The sequence below is a fragment of the Chenopodium quinoa genome, unplaced genomic scaffold, assembly GCF_001683475.1.
Source record: "Chenopodium quinoa cultivar QQ74 unplaced genomic scaffold, ASM168347v1, whole genome shotgun sequence".
NCBI classification, from domain to species: domain Eukaryota; kingdom Viridiplantae; phylum Streptophyta; class Magnoliopsida; order Caryophyllales; family Amaranthaceae; genus Chenopodium; species Chenopodium quinoa.
In genome coordinates, this window is record NW_018743919.1 from 1813299 (window position 1) to 1834694 (window position 21396).

At 32.9% G+C, this 21396-nt stretch overlaps 3 protein-coding genes across 4 annotated transcripts; 1 reads left to right on the forward strand and 2 right to left on the reverse strand.

Annotated features, from left to right (window-relative positions):
- Nucleotides 1-1945: 1945 nt before the first annotated feature.
- LOC110687298 (putative receptor-like protein kinase At4g00960) lies at nt 1946-8624 on the forward strand. 2 transcript variants are annotated; one of them, XM_021863930.1, is made up of 8 exons: nt 3695-3786; nt 3867-4062; nt 6672-6854; nt 6965-7089; nt 7157-7367; nt 7463-7700; nt 7821-7968; nt 8061-8624. In XM_021863930.1, exons 2-8 carry the CDS (start codon nt 3882-3884, stop codon nt 8427-8429), a joined length of 1455 nt encoding a protein of 484 aa, XP_021719622.1. In that variant the 5' UTR covers nt 3695-3786; nt 3867-3881; the 3' UTR covers nt 8430-8624. The 2 variants fall into 2 exon arrangements, with proteins under 2 accessions (XP_021719621.1, XP_021719622.1); XM_021863929.1 differs by having other exon boundaries at nt 1946-4062.
- A 311-nt stretch (nt 8625-8935) lies between these two features.
- On the reverse strand, nt 8936-13048 carry LOC110687182 (cysteine-rich receptor-like protein kinase 24). The gene is made up of 5 exons (XM_021863796.1): nt 12864-13048; nt 12187-12295; nt 10738-10947; nt 10097-10186; nt 8936-9040 (listed from the first exon to the last, which is right to left on the reverse strand). The coding sequence occupies exons 1-5, from the start codon at nt 13046-13048 to the stop codon at nt 8936-8938; spliced, it is 699 nt and encodes a 232-aa protein (XP_021719488.1).
- A 4030-nt stretch (nt 13049-17078) lies between these two features.
- Nucleotides 17079-21344, reverse strand: LOC110687300 (cysteine-rich receptor-like protein kinase 25). The gene is made up of 8 exons (XM_021863933.1): nt 20779-21344; nt 19628-20070; nt 19260-19439; nt 19046-19167; nt 18614-18824; nt 18257-18494; nt 18014-18164; nt 17079-17937 (listed from the first exon to the last, which is right to left on the reverse strand). The coding sequence occupies exons 1-8, from the start codon at nt 21171-21173 to the stop codon at nt 17620-17622; spliced, it is 2058 nt and encodes a 685-aa protein (XP_021719625.1). The 5' UTR covers nt 21174-21344; the 3' UTR covers nt 17079-17619.
- Nucleotides 21345-21396: the final 52 nt, after the last annotated feature.

Consider the following 21396-nt stretch of genomic DNA (forward strand, 5'->3'; position numbering starts at 1 on the left):
TGTTGGTTGACTTGGGGTCAATTTTCAATCTTTTATTAGCCTCAAGTTGTTGCTCTTTTCAGATGTAGTTATTGTTTGTCAAAAATAAAAGTTTTTTACTTATAAAAAAAAATCGCATTTTATAAGTACAGTGTAACACTTAAAAATTAAATAGTAGTTTTATTGTCTTCTAAGAAAACTGTAATGATAATAATGTAGTCAAGTATTTTGTCAAAAAAAATGTAAGCAAGTATTAGTGTTGTAATACTTTCTAGATTTCTTTTTAGTCGACACGTTTTTTTAGTCGCGTTTACGAATGCACAATTTCAACCATTTATATCTTTAATTACCGATAAACAAAAATTACGAAAATTTAATATTTTAAAAATATATATCGTGACGAATCTAACAAGATCACACATGACTATATATATTTTTCATTACGTATAAAACACAAAATACGATCAAAGGAGAATGTGTGAATAGTGCTAAAGTCAAAGCGTGTCAATTAAAAAAAAACTGAGGTAGTATTGATTATCTTTCCAAAAATTTAAACATATAAAATTGTAAACTAGCAGTCACATGCAATAATTAATTAATGTTGGACAGTAGAAACTACAATCCAACAGCAATAGAACATTCAACGTTGTTGTCTTAAATGACGAAGAGTAGAGATATTTTATTGCTGGATTACAATAATTCGATACTGATATGTATGCACAAACCCAAATATCTCCACAGTCGCCAATTGGCATAAAAAGAGCGGCAGCATTTTTTGGATCCTGCTGGCTTGAGAGCTACGAGTAATCAACTACGGAGCACTCTTTAGTGCTTGTTTGGTTCAACGTGAAAAATAAATTTCCACACGAAATTAACTTATCTGGAAGGGCTTGGTAAGTTATTTCCCATGTTATGCGGAAATTTACATTTTTCTTGAAAATTTCATTTCCTAGCAAATTTTTAACCAAACACAACATATTTTAGCTATTGCCTAGGAATTTCCATTTTCAAGGCCAAAATTATTTTCCTTGGAGATTTCACAAACAACATAGTTACTTACCTCAATAAACGACGATTTCATAGAGTTTGGAATCAGATCGAATAAAATTATGTGTATGTGTTTAGTACTTCATTCTTAATATCATGCGTTTAAAGTTAAATATTTATGATCAAAGTTATATCTCGATTAATATGTCGGTCACAATAATACAAATATTAAAAAACAAAAAAAGGGAGTATGGGTTTTACACATTCTAACTCATTAACCATTAATCATACCTAGCAGGCTAGTAAGGTACAACCGATGGTAAAATTTGCTCATTTGATTTAAATGAACAAAACTTGTATTACGGTCTACGGAGTATGAGTTAGTGACACAACTTTGCTAATTTCTATTTAAATGAGTAAAACTAATGTTTGTTTATAAAGTGAAAAACATTATTTGGGTAGATTTTTGTTTTTTAAAATAAGAAAAAGTTAAAAAGAATAATCCCATCTTTGACACATCTTCTCAAAATAATCCAATCTTTGCATATTTCAGAAATAATCCCATCTTTATACCCCATATTCTCAAAACAAGCCTTTTACTTGTTGGTGAAATTAATAACTTGTTTAGAAGGTCTTTTGCCACGTGTCGTCTTCTGATTGATTTTTGTTATTTTTTTAAATAATAAAGAAATAAACAAAAACATTAATAATCCTTAGCTTCTTCTTCCTTACCATGTCGGAGCTCCCTCCCTTGCCGGACCCAACCGCCCCCGGAACAGCCGCCCTCCTTGATTCCCTCCCCTTCCCACTTCCCCTTCCCCGATTCGCTCCCCTGCCGGACCGATGCCGCCAAACCCAACCGCCGATTCTCTCTCCTGCCGGACTTAGAATTTACCCTTGGTGTGTCAGGTTGACTTCTCGTTGGTAGGCCGCCCGAACGCCGAGGAACTCCGATTCGATCCGCCGGGGCGCGTTGATCGAGTTCTTGGCCGGAAAAATGTCTGAATCCCCTCACCGTCGGGACTATACACAACACATGAACGAGGTTTCGATTCAGGTGGGTTTCGATCTGGAGGTTAAGAGGGGACTTGGGATGGGGATTGGTCATGGCAGCCCCTTCCCCGACAATTGAAATTGAAGGTGAATCACCGAAAATTGTCAAATTATGCCGTTGAAATGCTCGGAAAACAGAGCATCGATCTATGGAATAACAACAAAGACGGAAAAATGCCGTCAATAATTGAGAATTGGTTATGAAACACGGTTGTCGTTTCGAAACCTTGGAGCTTGACAAAACGGAATCAATGGCGGATGAATTCTCATCGTTTCATCTCCGCACTGCTATGCTGACCGTTGAGATCAGGTAGGGGATAGGGATGGTGGCTATTCAGGAGAGTTGTGGGATTTAGGTGGGCGTGGCTCAGGTGGCGGGGCGGGGCTGAGGTTGCATCTCAGGTGGTCAGTTTGGTGGTTATGTTGGGAAGGTGGTAAATTTAGTGGTGATGGTCATGGTGGTTGAATGAAGGTAGTGAGGTGGAAAAAGAAGATTAAAAAAAAAAAATCTGTGAAACAGGTTGAAGGTAAAAAAACTAGTTTTGAAAATATGGGGTGTTAAGGTGGGATTATTTTTGGAATACGCAAATGTGGGATTATTTTGAGAAAATGTGCCAAAGGTGAGATTATTCTTTTCAATTTTTCCTTAAAAAAAATCATGTATGGAACAATTATATAAGAATTAACAGGGGATTAATTGCAATTTACAACCCATTAAACACCCTATTTTAATTTAACCACTCATTTTTTTAAGAATTGGAAATGCTTCATTTGGTGTATGTAATGCAAACTGAGGTAATTTTTAATACGTAAAACGAGATATTTCCAACAACTTATTTCAATTCGAACTTCAAATCAAATCCAAAATGCCAAAATGATCTTCGAAACCTTAATACAACAAGTTTTGACACGAAAATCGTTGTTTTTATTTTAATAATTGGAACATATGGTAGTTTCCTCGATACTAGAGTTAGAGCAAAGACTTGTAAAGTTGACCCAAAATTGACTCTTAGTCAATTAGACCTAATAATACGGGTCAATTATAAGGCCCACCGGCCCAAAGTAGTCAATATTGCTCAGCTTGTTTGCCATATTCTCGCGGCATAAGATAAAAATCTCGGTCAAAATTCTCATTTTCTGTGCAATACTAATTTATCAAAATGTTATTCGTCATTAATCATTCAAAGCTACATCTCTATTCATCTCTTGTTTTTATTATCTTTAGTTCAAGGTTTATCATTAGTGAACCAAAGAATACCCTTGTTACTTCTGAATGCTATCACGACAAATTCACATTCGAAGCCTCATTTTCGAGCAACCTCAACAAGTTGTTATCTTCGCTGCCAGAAATTGCAGGCCAAAGCATCAATAATGGATACAATGCCACAAATTCGGCAGACTTGGCTGCATTTGATTCGGAGAAAGTCTATGTCCTATTCCTATGTCAAGGTGATGCAACTTCTGATGATTGTAAAGGCTGCGTGTCTGATGCAGCTGATAAAATTCAGAGCCAGTGTCCGAATGCCAAAAGAGCGGTAATTTGGTATGATACATGCATGGTTCGGTACTCCAACACGTCTTTTCTTGGGGATGTGGATGAGAATATTCAACTTGGTTTGGCAAACACCGAATACTTCGGGACTGATGTTAACAAGTTCATGAATTTGACGGGTAATACCTTGTACGATTTAGCTTCTAAACTGGGCAAATCCGAGGATAATCCTAGGTTGTTAGGGGTAGGAGACAGGAAATACTACTTAACTAAAGGTGATGTTGTTTTTAATAGTTTGATAAAATTATATACTAGAGCTCAATGCACGCCTGACCTTACTGCAATGAACTGTCAGAAGTGTCTTACCATTATGCTTACTAAGATGGCCACTTATTGTAATGGGAGCAAGGGTTGTCAGATGATGAATCCTAGCTGCAATACACGGTACGAGGTCTATCGATTTTATAAGGATATAGCCTCACCAGTGTCACCACCACCTGTTGCGGCATTGTCACCACCGCCAAGGACAACACCGCCACCTCCTGTGAAGGGTACGTAATTATTTTCTTACACATGTTCCCTAATATATACTTACTTCTAATGCAACTAAGATCAATTTTTAAAGTTGAGTCATGCTAAATTATTATGTCCACACGAATCCAAATCTGAATCAGATATTTTTCAGGTCGGTTTTGGATCCTTTTGACACCTCTAGACTTAATACTTGATATATGTGACATTTAATCATTATTTTTCACTATATTTTTTTTTAATGGAAAGTTAATAGTGTTTCTAAGTTGTCTCGATACTCTAACGATAATTTTGATAAAAGAATCTAGGTCACACTCGTCACAAATATCTAAAGAGGTTCCACCTCAAAACCATATGGAAATGAGATGAGTAGCCCCTTAGCCTTTCTTTTCACAATCACCGCATAACTAACACCAAAATTAAAAAAACATTGTGAAACAAGGAGTGACATAATAATATCACGTACTGTGGTACTTGGTAGTTTGTAGGGCCGGTAATAAATACAACAAAAACCAAAAAGAAAGGAACAACTACTGCTTAGCTGGCTGGGTCAAGTAATGTGATAAAATCTTGTCGTCATTTATTGAGGTTAGTAATTATATATGTTGGAGAACAACGTCATAAACTAAGGTGTGCTCCGTAGTTGATTAGTCGTATGGTAGCTCTCAACTTCTCAAGCCTGTGGAACCAAATTTTGCTGGCATACATGAAGTATCATGATTGTGGCGTTATTACATGGGCGACCTCCATTTAATTGACATGTGATCCAACTATGCAAGTCAAGAAGGATGTGTCATGAGTTTGCTTTAAGTACAAAACCATTCCATTCGATAGTCTACAACTATCAATATGTTCCTGTAAAATTAATCTCAATATTAATTTTATGTATTTTTCATTCATAATAATCAACCACACTATAATAATAATGTATATATAGACAATACGAATACTCGGAGAGCAAGCACTATATTTCCCTAGTTATCTTAACTATACATAAAGTATATCACATTATTTAACATATATCTTTATTTTCACAAGATATTCTCTAAAATAATATCACAATCATATCTCTATACTCAATTATATCTCATAATATTAGACTTAGGGGTGAACACGGTCTGGTTTGGTGCGGTTTAAGTCCAAACCAAACCAAATCGCAAAATTCAACTTGGTCAAATTTTCAAACCAAACCAAACCATATTAGTATTGAAATCGAACCAAACCAAACCGTAATAATGCGGTTTGGTGCGGTTTGGTTTGCGGTTTATGATGAGACGTCATTTTTCCCTAAAAATTGCCAAATAATACATCATTAACTTATAATAAAGTTTAAATAATTAGCCCAAACGTATTAAAATTGTATTACAAATTTACAATAAAAATAACAATCTAAGTGCTAACACATAATACAATAATCAATTTATCATCATAAATTCATAATACATTATAGTCATTATTATTATTTATACAACAAATTGGCAGCAACATGACAATATTGATAACATTAAGGGCTTAGAGCACTATCAATGGTGAGCTAAAAATTTGCTCATGCGCATTTTGGGTGGGCATAAAATTTGCTCATGCATTACAATGGTGAGCAAATGAGAAAAAGCTAAAAAATGCTCATGAGCATTTCTGAAAATGCCCAAGACTTGAGCATTTTAGAAGATGAATAGTGCTCTGGTGGGCCCCACAACTTGCAATAGTTATATTTTTTGTAATGCAAATTCTGAAATAAATATTTATTAAAAAAAAAAATTAAAATTACCAACGGTCATAAAATTTAATTCTCTATAAATAGACATGCATTTTGGTATATTTTGGTATAATTTCAGAAATACCATAAATCCTTCATATTCTTTATTTTAACGATAAAAACGACACAAATAAAAAAAAAAAGTTACACAAATTTAGACTAGTTTTTATTTATTTGGAGTAATATTGTTAAAATATAAATGAAATTAATAAATAAAGAAGTGTTGTGTAGGAGAGAGAAAGTAATGGTGGGGTATTGAAAAAGTAAGAGAGAGAGAGTAGTGGGCAAGCATTTTTTTTTTGCTCACCATTAGGAGAGAAATTGTGAAAAAAATTTACCTATGGGAAAAACAGATTTGTTGAGAGAGAAAGTGGGTAGAGAGATAGTGGGTGGGCATTTTTTTGCTCACCATTGAGAGTGGTCTTACAGCAGCCAGTAGTATTACCACATGTCCAAGCACTGATCCAACATCAACATATTTCGGTTGTATTTTGATTTTTCTTTTGATTGTTTTTTTTTAAATTTAAAATAATTATTTTAATTTATTTAAAAATTATATAAATATTAAAATACGGTTTGCTTTGGTTTATAATTTTTGAAAAACCAAACCAAACCGTTAACCGTATTTACAAAAAAACCGAAATCATACCATATGTTGTATATACTTGATTACTTGTCAAATCAGCTAGTCAGGTTTGTCATATGCCCATATAGTGATTAGTGTTATATATATATTCCTTAACGTCATTCGATATTATTGCAAGTTACTATGTGAGTAAAATCTCTCAAAACAGTATGTAGTTGCAACTGGGATTGATACAGATATATACTGTGCTGTTAGCTTTAACTTATGCAAAGCCTTTTCTCCTGCAGAAAAAAGTCAGACAGGTCGATCGATTATTGTAAATTTTACACTTGGCATTCTAGTGCTGATCTTGGTCGTTTTAGTCACTGTACTCACCTATCTTCAGTGTAAGAAAAGAAAGGAGAATAATGATGCCGAAAGCATCAGAAATAATAACAGCCAGAGAAGTCGTGCTCCAAATTTCTATAATGGTAAAGAGAAATGTCGTTTTTAAGATTAAAGACATCTTTTTATTATGCTTCAGATTATATCATATTGTTATTATTGTAATATGATCCTTGCTGCCCTTGTGATGCAATAGTTGGTGAAGATAATTTCATGACCGCAGAGTCTCTGCAACATGATTTTGCAACACTCAAATTTGCAACCAATAATTTTTCTGACGTTAACAAGCTTGGTGAAGGAGGATTTGGCATTGTTTACAAGGTACAGTATTATCATACAAATTCCATGAAAAATAAACAAGCATGTAATCATTCATTTTTTGAAGCAGGGAACCCTACCAAATGGACGAGAAGTAGCAGTCAAGAGGCTATCTACAGGTTCTCATCAAGGCGAAGAGCAATTTAAGAATGAGGTCGTGTTTGTTGCAAAGCTACAACACAAAAATCTTGTTCAGCTACTCGGATTCTGTTTAACAGCTAATGAAAAGCTGCTTGTCTATGAATTTGTCCGCAACACAAGCCTTGACGTGATTTTATTTGGTACTACTAGTTGAAAGAGCTCTGTATCAATTTTATCAATTATAACATACTTTTATTATGTGAGAAATAAATGAACTTATCGTATGCACGTACAGATCCTGAAAGACAAGGGCTACTAGATTGGTCTGCACGCTATAGAATTATACATGGCATTGCTCGTGGAATACTCTATCTCCATGAAGATTCTCGCCTTAAAATTGTTCATCGTGATCTAAAAGCCAGTAACATATTATTAGATTCTAATATGAATCCAAAAATCTCTGACTTTGGTTTAGCAAGAAACTTTGCAGTGAATCAGGAACAGGATCAGACGAACAGAGTAGCTGGAACATTGTAAGTTTTAGTTTTCTAGACTTAATTAGCATAACCTTCGAAGGTAGCAGCAACATCATAAGTTTTCATTTCCTTGGATTAGTATAAGATTTGATCCTTTGATGTTGTAATGTTTCGCAGCGGTTACATGGCTCCAGAATACATTGAATACGGCGAGATCTCCACCAAGTCGGATGTATACAGTTTTGGTGTATTGGTTTTGGAGATCATAACTGGCAAGAAAATTAGCAATCGCCAAACAACACTTGCTGAAAATCTCCTAACATATGTGAGCATATACAACGGATTACCAGTTGTACTTAAACAACAAATGTTTTCAAAAGGTCTGAAATATTTGCAACTTGTGCATATGTATAACAGGTTTGGAGGCACTGGAGAGAATTAACGCCGTTGGAAGCTGTAGATGCTTCTCTAGGAGATTCATATTCAAGCAGTGAAGTCGTTCGATGTTTGCACCTTGGCTTATTGTGTGTTCAAGGAGATGTAGAGGAAAGACCATGTATGTTATCTATAGTGTCTTGTCTTAACAGTAACTCTGATCTTCCAATGCCGCAACAACCAGCAGCATTCACGAGTAGTGTTCGAAAGGGGCCAAACTCAGGAACCAGAGAGCTGACTGATAGATCTACTAAATCTGGATCCAGCTCTCGAACCAGTGGGCAACAATCTGATAAATGTATAAGCAGATCAATTGATTCATTCTCTGGGATTGAATTTTCAAGTAATTAATGGAACAATTTAAAATGTGAAAAACAAAGAATTGGAGTCTTGTTTAGAGTAATGCTCAAACTCAAAAGTTGTTTATTTTTACTTATTACGGAGTATAATGTAGTGTATTTTATGAATGATATTGTATTTTTGATGCAGTTAATGATTTCCTGAGACTTAATATATAGTAAAGAGTTTATTTTGTTCCAAATGTTATTTCACAGATCATCTTATGTATAATTGTGGTTTACTCCATTTTTCATATATCGATCTAGGGTTGTTGCACCATTTTTGTTATAACGTTATTTCAAATTAATTACTTGCAAAAACTCTCTATAAGGAATGATCAACAATATTAATGGAAAGAAAAAATTCCTCAATTACTTTGCAAACACTTTACTTTCTAAATTTTAAAACAACCTTAAGAGGGTTCCAACTTGGCTTATACCCTTCAAAAGGCAATGACCCACGATTAAAAATCGAATAACACATTATTACTAACAAGCAATAAAATGGGAAAAAGTAAACTATTTTTCATAAAATTTTGTGTTAACAAAACCAAAACGACTAATACAGGACGAAGGGAGTATATTCTTTATCTCTCTGCTACCAAATACCAATCTACCATTGATCTGTAATCCAAAACTATGAATAAGAAAATACATATAACTTGTAATTTAAATTGCCCCACCAGCAGTGCCACCTCCTTCACCACTGCCCCATCACCGTGCCATTTCGACCCACCACCACAACACCCCAAACCGCCACAAAACATCCCAAAAACCACCCTCAAGCATCCCCAAAACCAGGCCAACACAAGCCCTTGCTCACTCCTTCGCAATTCCTTATCGCACTTTCGCAGCCATCACTGCACCACCACACTCCCCTCTCTACCTCCTGACGCCATACCTCGCTGCCGCCCATCTCTCGTCTCACCTCAATACCCAGCCACCAACACACCAACAAACAGTAGCCTCATCAACTGCCATTCAAGCGTATAGCGCAGCAACAAAACCCACCGACATTAGTTCTAGCGATTCAGCCCACAACATTAGCAACAAATAATTAAAAGAAGGTGAAAATGTGTATGTTGGTGGGAAATTAATTAACCCACGTCATTTTACCTAGCTGCCAATTTCAGCCACCAACACCTCAAAGACCCAAAATGCTTATTCTCAAATTGAAGATGAGGAAGGGGAAAAAACGCAAGGGAAGGAGAAATTAAGGGATATAAGGATGAAATTGGGATGTTGGGCACTAAATAGGGGAAAAAAAGGGTGAGGATTTGGTTAATTTAAAATTATGTGATTGGTCGAGGGTGATCAACGCCGGAAAAATTAAGTCAATGACGAAAACCCGGCGAAACATAGTTTCTTACAACATTTTTTATTTTAATAGGTAGTTTATTACAACATTTTTATTTTAATAAGTAGTTTCTTACAACATTTTTTTTAATAGGTAATTTATTACAACATTTTTATTTTAATAAGTAGTTTCTTACAACATTTTTTTTATTAGGTAGTTTCTCACAAAAATTGCTTTTAATTGGTAGTTTCTAACAAAATGTCCTTGATCAAATCGAAATTTAAACAAATAAATCTAGAGGAATAATTTCTTGTACTCGCATATGTAAGAAGTTGTTCGCTTGTCCTCGATTGTTGAAAATTGATGCCCTTTCTGCCACTTACAATCTCCAAAACTAGTACTCCAAAACTATAAACATCTGATTTTAGCGAAAACTCACCGCTTAGCAAATATTCTGGGGCCATGTAACCGCTCTAAAACAAACAATATTCCATTAAGCCAAGCACATAAATAAAACCACCTTAGCTTCCCTTCACTTGAACTAGCCAAAGGCTGTCTTTGACCTTTAGCCAATTTACGCGTAAACCTAGGACTTTTGTAAATAAAGGGAAGATATATGTATGTGTAATTATTCTGAACTTGTTAGTTATGAATTTTATCTTTCTTCATCAAATTTATTAAGAAAACATATTGAAGATAACATACAATGTTCCCTCGATCCTGTTTGTGTTGGCTTGGCTTTCATCGACGTTAAAGTGTCTTGCTGAGCCAAAGTCACATATTTTTGGATTCATGTCATTGTCTAAGAGTATATTGCTAGCCTTAAGATCTCGATGTACAATTCTTAACCGAGAATCTTCATGTAGATAAACCATCCCTCGAACAATGACAATTATAATCTTGTAGCGTGTTGGCCAATCCAATTCTTCTTGTCTTTTGGGATCTGTAACCAAAAAAAACCTAGTTAACATGACATAAGTTAATATTATTGGTGTTCTTTTGTTTTGTTTATTTTTACTCATACCAATAAGATGAAGTCGAGGCTTTTGTTGGGAACAAGTTCGCACACAAGCAACTTCTCGTATGCAGCCAAACAAACTCCTAGCAACCGGACAAGGTTCCTATATTGGAGCTTGGCTACAAATACCACCTCATTCATAAATTGCTCTACACCTTGATTAGAACACACAGATAATCTCTTTACTGCTATTTCTTGTCCATTAGGAAGTATACACTGATACATGCAAAATGTTACACGTAAAATATGTTAAATTTTCACAAAATTAAAGTTCCTTGATTGACTACCATGTTACAAGGTTTTCAGCGTTGGAGCCTGGCTACAAATTTTAAGTTTTCTGATCAAATTGGAGCCTTGCCTTGTCACAGTGCTCATTAAGACCGAGCTAGGTTGAAAATTTTACAGTAGTCATTTGAAATATGACTACCATAAGGTTTGAATGATTATATAGTTCATAATTGACATGTTTTTTTCCAAGTAATTTATTACTCCCTCTGTCCCATAATTCATGAGACGTTGGACTTTTTTTTACTATTCATGCATTAGATTTGACCATAATTTTTTACTAACATAATAAAAATATATTTTATCATAAAATATGTTGTTAGATAGATATTAATATAAAGTTTCATAATATAATTTTTAAAATAATTTTCATTAACATTTAATTATATAAAATTAAAGTTAAAGTAGTGCATTGGCATGTGTGCAATATTTGACTGTGTCATGTATTATGGGACAGAGGGAGTATATTACTTTAATGGTATTAAATAGTCTTATCAACATTTTTTTGATTTATCAAATTTTTAGTTTCATTTATGTAATTTTTATTCTTATTTTATAGTTTTTCAAAAATATATATTTTATGTTGGATTAAAATTTTCAAAATTTATATTTACATTGTAGATATAATAAGACTAATTATGGCCATTTTATAACGTGAAAAAATGAACCAATCATATTATATATCATTAAAATAATATGATAGTCATTTTTCAAACAACCGTTGTAAAATCATCCTCTATAAATTAACTAACCCAATTCATTAGGCCGAGACACGTTAGCTTTAATTCATATATATAGAAACAAAGAATAAAATATTGGAAGACAATATTGTGAAGAAATCCAACACTATACCTTATAAACTCCTCCTAATCTCCCTTCTCCTAGCTTATCATCATCGGAAAATAATTTGTTGCTATTTGAAGTGAATTCAAATCATAATGCAGGGACTCAATATTCGAAAACTCTTCACTATCTACTGCATTACATAAAGTATATTTCATAATATTATAAGTTTACAACATAAAAAATTAAACTACATAAAATGGACGTAAAAAATTACTAACTAAAATAAAATTGAGGTTTGTATTTGTCTACATACTGTAATCTAAACTTGGAATATGATTCCCTTGGTTTAGATTTTGCAATGGTATTTCAGTTGCATCTCCAAACTTCTTCATTCCTCTCTTCCACAACAAATAGATACATATTGTGACTTGAACCACTAAAATGGCTATCAAGACCACAATTGCGATAGTTACATAGTTTGATCTTTTCTTTCCTGCATAGGCAAATTACAAATTAAACTTAACCACTTTTTTTAATACAACAATAAATTAACGCAATATGGTTTCACTCAAGGTTTGCTCATTACCTGAACTGCTTTGAATAATTTATTTTTTTTAATTAACTAAAATATTTATTTCCAAGATGATAAATTAAAAATATATATATACATACTTAACGTAGTTAAAATCAAAATTTGGGAGATTTTTAAAGGTCTTAAAAGTATTAAAAAAAAATCCCTAATTTATTACATTGTTACTAGCATGAACTATTAAAAACGAATAGTACATCATTATATTGCACAAAGATGAGATAGAATATTTTCAAATTACCTGTAGAAGACCGCGGGGAGAGACTAGAAGGTGTTTGAAGAGGTTAATAAAACCGGTAAAGTTCATATCTAGTGTTACAGCTAGGAGTTAACACTCTAGCACCTTTGCTACTATTGCAACACTCGGGAAATAGTTGTTGGCCTTCCTTAAACATATCTGGCACTGATCTATGGAAAGATCTGGTGTGCATTGAGCCGCAGCATACACCGTCAAGAAGCTAGTAAAGTTGACCTCTTTGGTGCATATTTCTTTGGAGATGTCCCAACATCGTTAGCCAATTCTTGCATGACTTCACCGACTACTTGTTTGAAGGCGCTAGTGTTTGTGGTCATGTTATCATGATTTTTCATAGACATATACAATGGTGGAGATTCATTTGCGATTCCAAAGATGGACTCGTTGGAGTAACGAACCATGCAATCAACATACCTACGCAGCAAATAAAATTTAGTAAGTTCGCATTTAATTATTACAATGTAAGATATCGATATATGCATGGGCCGATGCACTCATCATGCAGTAAGGCTAATTAGAAAGGGAGTAATAAGTAAACATAGAATTTAAACAAAGCATCAATACGTAAAACACGATCTATTCTAATTTTTCATGCCAGTTTGAAGTTCATATTATTAACATTGTAATTATGTTGTGAGCCTTTTGTTGATGCCCGCGTTGTAACATACTTCCTCTGTTTTTTTATAGCAGCAACAGTTTGTCTTTTACACTATTTATGTGTTCCACTTTGACTAGTTTTGATGATTTATAGCTATGCAAAAATATAGTCATGTGGAATGTTAGATTCGTATACCTTACATTAGAAACGTAAAAAGCCTTGAAAATAATGGCTTAGGGTGTTCATATACCTTACATTAGAAACGTAAAAGGCCTTGAAAATACGTCCGAACATAAAATTGTAACCATTAAACTACATATACCTTCATACTGGGTCTTTTATAGCGGGCATCCAGATTCAAGCTAATTTAAGACATTTTTTTTAATGTACTTCCAATCTATACTACTAGAATTAACTAATACTACGTATGTGCTTAGCTTCTATCGATGCAGGCAATACAAAGCACAAGAAGCAAAAATGTATGAAAAGGCCTTAGAATGGCAATGTTGTTATATCTAGGCATTTTTTAAGTGGTCTAAAATTTAAAATTTGTTCACCAAAGAGGAAATCCTACAGAAAGAGGAATTAGTAGAGTACATAATTAGCATTGGAGAGTATGATTAAGTAGCTTAATAAATTTACCTTTATGACTTCTAGGTCAATTTAGAGCAATTAATTAAAAGGTAATTTCATTGGAATTTTCTTAAAAGTAACTTTTTGGTGATCATAAATTCATGATTTTCATTCTTAAATTATGGTTTTAAAAAGAACAGGACTAATACAAGTGCAAATTGGATTAATGGTCAGCAAATTCCAGCTGGACGAAACTTTAGAATGAAATTTGAGGAGGAAGAAACTTCATAGTTCGTGCATGGAGGGTCCCCATGCACGAAGACTCAAAGGTGAAAAAAGCAATGTGAAATGCTGAATGTTTAGCTTCCTTAGGACCTCTAGACTTTAGTACGTCTTTTCCTGCCGTGAACCAATGTATAACCAATTTAAGTTTATAATGTCATGCTTCCGTCGTTTTATATACCAACAATTAATTTTTATACATTCTATAACATATCATTCATGTTTGTCTTAAAATTTCACGTGGATGTTAATGGGTTAATTATAAAAAAATGATAAAACACAAATTTATTAAACAAATTTTGTTTTTGGCAAAATCGTAAACAAATTAACAATTTTTTTTTGAAATATGGGTCTCAAAGTCATTGATTTATTTACAAAAATGTCATGTTGATTGAACATTTATATTGTTTTATTTACCATTTTACCATTTGATAAACAAATCTACTATATATAATTTGTACTACGTATATATTAAAACTCAATAGTTTGGATTGTAATATCTTGCCACGTGTTGCCAATCTCGCCACGTGTCGTCATGGCTTCACAAACATGTGGCATCATGTCATACTATTATTGATCATCGTTGTTTCCTCACAAAAAATTATAATTTGCTAGCATTAATATTTGAACTCATGACCTCATATCCATTAACTTTAACTACCGCTCCAATGACATATTTTCTAATAATAATATTATATTAAAAAGAGTTATTTTTGCTCATAAATTGTAAAATTTTAATTGTTAACTTATATGTGTATATGTTATAACAACAATACGATTACAAACTTATTATCATTTCTTTTAGTTACTCATTCATAAATCATATAGGTTATTGTTATTATATATATGTAACCTAAAAATGCATAACATTTTTATAGGTTTTTCTTTTAACCAAAAAATATGTTTACTTGAAGGAATTTTTTGTGACAACTGAAAAATAAAAATCCATTTAACAAATAAAACAAATTAATACGATATAACATTTAGTTTATTTCATATAAAATAATGAATTTTGAAGTTCAATGATATTTGCAAAAATTAAAAAATGATCTTTTTTGTAAAAAAAATAACATTATATTTCACAATTTATTTTATTATAGTTTTTATATACAAACAATAATGACCTAGCTAGGGTATCGCCCGTGCCAAAAACTAGTTTTGTTTATCAAATTGATTAACTGTGACTTCCTCATTTAAAATTGAGGAAGTAGTTAATTTTTTTTTTTTAAAAAGAGGGATAAATTATGGATGTTTATATAATGGTCATTCGAAATATAACTAGCATATTATTTTAGTGATAAATAATATGCTAGTTATAATTATTGAAAATTTTATATTATAACATGGACACAATTATTCTACTAATATCTACATTGCAAATATAATTATTGAAAATTTTAATCCAACATAAAATAAATATTTTTCGAGAAACTATAAAATTTTAATCAAAGATATGATGAATAAATAAAAAATTGATGATACTAAATTAAGTAATATAATTTATTAATTGGAGAAAAGTATGTCAATCATGAACTATATAATCATTAAAACATTATGGTAATCATATTTTTAAGGAAAATTTGAAAAATACCACCAACTATTATTCACGTTTTAGTAATTATCACCTCAAGTTTTTAATTTTTTACATTACCACCTACTTTTTTAAAAAACATTAAAAAAAAAAAAAAAAAAAAAAAAAAAAAAAAAAAAAAAAAAAAAACTCCCACCTCTTTTCCCAAATACCCGTGGACCCCACTATCAATTGTACCTGTCTTTTCCCTTTTTCACCTCTGTTCTTCCTTTTTCTTCCTCTCTATAAAATGTTAAGAAAAAATTGTACCTCTCTTTTCCCTCAACTACTATAAAATTTCACTAAATTATAAACATATATGGTGTATCATAATTCTTCATGAAATATTAAAGATATATAATTTGTCGATTGTATGAAAGTTTTTGCTTCAGCCAAATTCCAATACTACAATCAATGCTATTTTGCCCTTTTAGGATAGAGTAAATTATGAACACCAGCAATTCAGTAGGAGTGTGGAGGATCATCATCCCACATGCCACACTGCCAAAACCTATTAAGACTATTAATGAAAAGGATAAAAAAAAAAATAATTATATTAATGAAAAGCCAAAAGCCAAAACCAAAAAACTATTAAGACTATTAATGAAAAGGATAAAAAAAAAATAATAATAATTATATTAATGACTAGCCAAAAGCCATAACCAAAAAACTAGTAAGACTATTACATTCATATCTTAAGCTTATGGATCATTAAGATATACATATATCTTAAGAAAACACATACATATGTTTTAATGCATATGTATATGTTTTCTTAAGATATATGCATGAATGTCAACATATTATTTCGGCTATAAATGTCTTCAATCATCTATAAGCGAAAACTATAATTATTCATATTGAGAATAGTAATATTATAATGGATTTAACAAAACCTCACAAATAATTTTTTTTTTTTTTTTTTTGAAAGTAAATCACAATATAAAATCAAAATAAGTTACCTAAGTGAAAAGTTATGATGGAGCATAAAGGTGGGATAGAGGAAATGATCAAATGTAATCAAATTAAAGGAACGAACGAAAAACAGAAAACGTGACAAGCTTATAGGCCTCCTAGGTACATTAACTACTTCAGACATAAATGGCCCAAATTAAACCATGGATATGTATTGTCAAGTTTTTTATCACTATGCCTAAAAAATAAAGCTCCTTATCACACTACTAGAGCCACAATTTGAAGCGAAGACTTTTACACATTGACCTCAAGTCAGCCAACAGGACAAAACTTAGCGCAGGTCATGTGACTCATTCTACAACCTTTTATTTGTCGATAGTTGGTGCTTTTTCTACCACTTTAAATCCAAAGGGTTCTCATGTGAGACAAGTTTGATAGAATATATAAGTCGATCTTGAGGTTCAACCATTAGCTTAAATTTTTTGTTCGCGGATATATATATGGATGAAGGTATATAGTTAGGTTTGCTACTTCAATTATCAATGTATGTAGCATGAGTTTGATTGACATTGTCGACATATGAACATCAATATTTAATACTAATGGAAGGTATAAAACAATGTCAAATTTATTAATAACCCTAAATTAAGTTTATAATCTAGAATTATGTATTGATTAATTGATTGTGTAATTTTTTTTTTTTATTGATCTTTCATTTTTTCTGTACAGATAGATTGACATTGTTAGTTTAATCATCTGTATTCCAATTTTAAAGGAAGAGAGGAGTTGTGGTCTTTTTAGGTGGAAACCACAATCTCCCCATCACTTATATAATAGAGATAAAGATGATGTCATAGCTTCATAGCAATCTCAACAGGTTCAATTGATTAACTCTTAAAAATATTTGATGTAAATGAATAAAATTAACTCTTGGATACACCTAACTCTAAACATAGGACCCGGGTGCCGGGTGCCTTAGGAAACTTGCAAAATATACAAGAAGTTCGATTCCAACAAAGCAAGCAATCGAAATTTTAATTAGTCGAAGATTCTGAACAAAATGACAGATGCATTGACTTGCTTGAGGATTCATCGGTTTCTAGTTCCTTTATGATAGGACCTGGTTCAAATTGATTGCAAACAAACAAACCAGGTTGTTGAGGTGTGGGAAGTTCGGTATCACTATTAAGACTAATAGCTATTGAAGCCATTGTAGGTCTTCTTTCAGCATCTCCTTGAACGCATAATAGCCCTAGTTGAATGCATCTTATTACTTTGTTTCTTGTGTAAGAATCTCCTAAAGATGGATCCACAATTTCTACGGGATTTCCCTCTGTCCAATGCTTCCAAGCCTAAAAAAAATTACCAAAAAACATTAATCGATACAAATAAAGAAATTAAGAGATCGATATATCATCATGTACTCACATATGTAAGAAGTTGTTCTCCTGTCCTTGATTGTCGAAAGCTGGTGCCTTTTCTACCACTTACAATCTCCAAAACCAGAACTCCAAAGCTATACACATCTGATTTTAGTGAAAACTCACCGTTTAGCAAGTATTCTGGAGCCATGTAACCACTGGAAAAAAAATAAAATGGTGAGAGTCCTTAAGACAAGTACATAAAGATGAAGAATTTTATTGATCAACACATAGATTGAAAATAACTTACAAAGTTCCGGCGACCCTGCTTGTGTTGGCTTGGCTTTCATCGACATTGAAATGCCTTGCTGTGCCAAAGTCCGATATTTTAGGATTCATGTCAGCATCTAGGAGTATATTGCTAGCCTTCAGATCACGATGTACAATTCTCAAACGAGAGTCTTCATGTAAATAGAGCATCCCTCGAGCAATGCCACTTATAATTTTGTAGCGTGTTGGCCAATCCAAACCTTCTTGTTTTCCATGATCTGTAAGAAGTACACGCAAACACAAACACAAATAATCATATCATATAAACAGTCAAGCGATAATGAACTAGCTAAAGTTGATCATCTGAAGTATTTTTTTTTTTTTTAAGTAGTCATACCAAATAACATGAAGTCAAGGCTTTTGTTGGGAACATATTCGTACACAAGCAACTTCTCGTATTCAGCCAAACAAAATCCCAATAGCCTAACAAGGTTCCGGTGTTGGAGCTTGGCTACAAATACCACCTCGTTCATAAATTGCTCCACGCCTTGATTAGAACACACAGATAATCTCTTTACTGCTATTTCTTGTCCATTAGGAAGTATACCCTGATGCATTCATGCAAAATCTCAAAACATCAAATATGTTCATACAAGAGCCATACTTGGCTACAATTTGTGACTATGTTTTTGCGCTAGAGTGTAGCTACCAAGTGCATTTAGACTGGTTATATCCTAAATTAGGCAGCCGATTTTACCAAATTCATTAGGCCAGAACAACCTTGATAAACTTATTAATTGCATAATAATGTAGAGGCCCAAAACTCTACCTTGTAAACTCCTCCAAATCCCCCTTCTCCTAGTTTATTATCATCGGAAAAGTTATTTGTTGCTATTTGAAGTAATTTCAAGTCATATTGCAGTGACTCAACATTCGGGAACTCTTCACCATCTGCATTATTGCATAAAGTACAATTATTATATGATCAAATTATACTGCAAAAAACTGATCATTACTTAAAATATAAGAAGCTTGTTATTTACTGTAATTAAAACTTGGAATATGATTCCCTTGGTTTTGATTTTGTTGTAGTACTTCAGCATCTCCCAACTTCTTCCTCCCTTTACTCCACATCAGGTAGATACACACTGATAGCTGAACCACTAAAATGGCTACTAAAGCAACAAGTGCAATCGTTACAGAACTTGACTTCCTCTTTCGTCCTGCAATAGCAAATTAAATTGCAAAGTCAAAGAACCACTTCTTCAATGCCAAAACTTTTTAAAGCGAAATGAATAATGACACATCACATTGCTCAAAAATTGGGTGAATGCGGCTTTACCATGATTAGGGACTCAAAGTATATGTAATGAGAGTTACAAAATACGGAATATAAGGATTTTCAAATTACCTTTAGAAGAAGTTGGTAGTTGTGGTGGTGATGAGGACGAGGACGAGGGCGATGGAGTAATTTCATAAAAGGGGAAGAGCTCATATGCAGCGTAACAGCTAGGATTCAACACTCTAGCTCCTTTGCTACTACTACAACAATCAGGGAAATAATTATTGGCCGTCGTTAAACACCTTAGGCACTCCGTTGTTGAAAGGTCTGGTGTGCATTGAGCCTCAGCATACACGGTCCAGAAGCCAGTAAAGTTGGCCTCTTTGGTTCCATATTTCTTTGAAGATGTCGCGACATCATTAGCCAAGGTGTGCATGACTCCACCTACTAGTTGATTGAAGACGCTAGCATTTGTGGTGATGTTACCATCGTTAGTCATGTACAACGGTAGAGAATGGTCCATAATTCCGAAGATGGACTCGTTGGAGTAACGGACCATACAATCAACATACCTATTAACAAAATGTCAATGCGTTCACACATGTTGTTACCGTGTGAGAAATATGCATGGACCCATTGTAGACTTGGGAGTCAACGGAAATTAGAGCAATCAAAAGTCAATCTTCTAAGCATAATTTGTCCAAAGTAGCTGTTCTTTAAGAAAAAACTCGTTAATTTTAGGAGTTTTTTCCGTCAAAAAACTTGTACTCCGTATTATACAAGTTTTGCAAATAGCTACTTTTTATATATATATATATATATATATATATATATTATATAATTATTTTTTTTTTCTTTTGAAAATAACTATATTATACAATGTGGGTTGTTAGCAAATAAAGGTAGTGCTAACAATACAAATTGTATTCTATAAAGTAGTGATTTTCAATATAAAAAGGTAGTTATTTGCAAAACTAGTGTTATAAAAGGTAGCTCACCACAAAAAAATCCTTAATCTTAACAAACCACAAATAATCTAAAATGTGGCATTTTACACAAGAATTAAGCCAAATGAACTATGATTAATTACTTAACAAATTTATGAATTAATTACTTCACCTTGATTATTATTATAACTACTACTCGTATATATTTTACTAGCTAGTACTTGTTGAAAAACTTTTCACTATAGTATCAATATATATGACTATTAAAATAAACTTAATTTCAAATGGAGGATATGTACCTATAATTAATTAAGCAGTTGATCAGTGACTTACCAAACTGTAGCCACCACAGGCCGAGATGGGCATTCCTGTAATAAGCTCTGAATGGCTTTCGGCACACATGTTTGGCAATCTCTGTTCGAGTCATCTCCACGACAAAGATAGAGGCCGAATACGGTGTTAGAACGACCATGATCATACCCTACAACAGACGTATTGAAAAATCTTGTCTTGCCTCGGCCTTGTGTCGCATTTGTGGCTAGAGAAGTGAAGGTGGCATTAAGATTGGCCTCGTACGTGCTGTTCGGAGCATAACTATCAGTGGAACAAGCTTTTTTGAGTAGAGTATCGCCTGCGAGGCTTCTGTCGATGGTGTTGGCTATACAAAGCGCTAGCATTAACAGAACAAGAAATGGACTTGAAGTTGTAACGTTGGTATATTTAGGCATTCTTTCAAGTGAAAATTGAGTTAGTAACCCAAAGAAGAATTGGAGGAATATATTAGAGTAGCAATGAGAGTATAAAGGAGAATTTTTTGCAAATTTAAAAATGGAATTTTCTTAAATTTGCTTTTTAGTGGTCATGGTTCTCATTCTTGCATCATTAAGTCAACTTGACTTACAAAAATAGTAAAGAAATAAAAGACAGGTCATAGAAATTATATGTATTCTA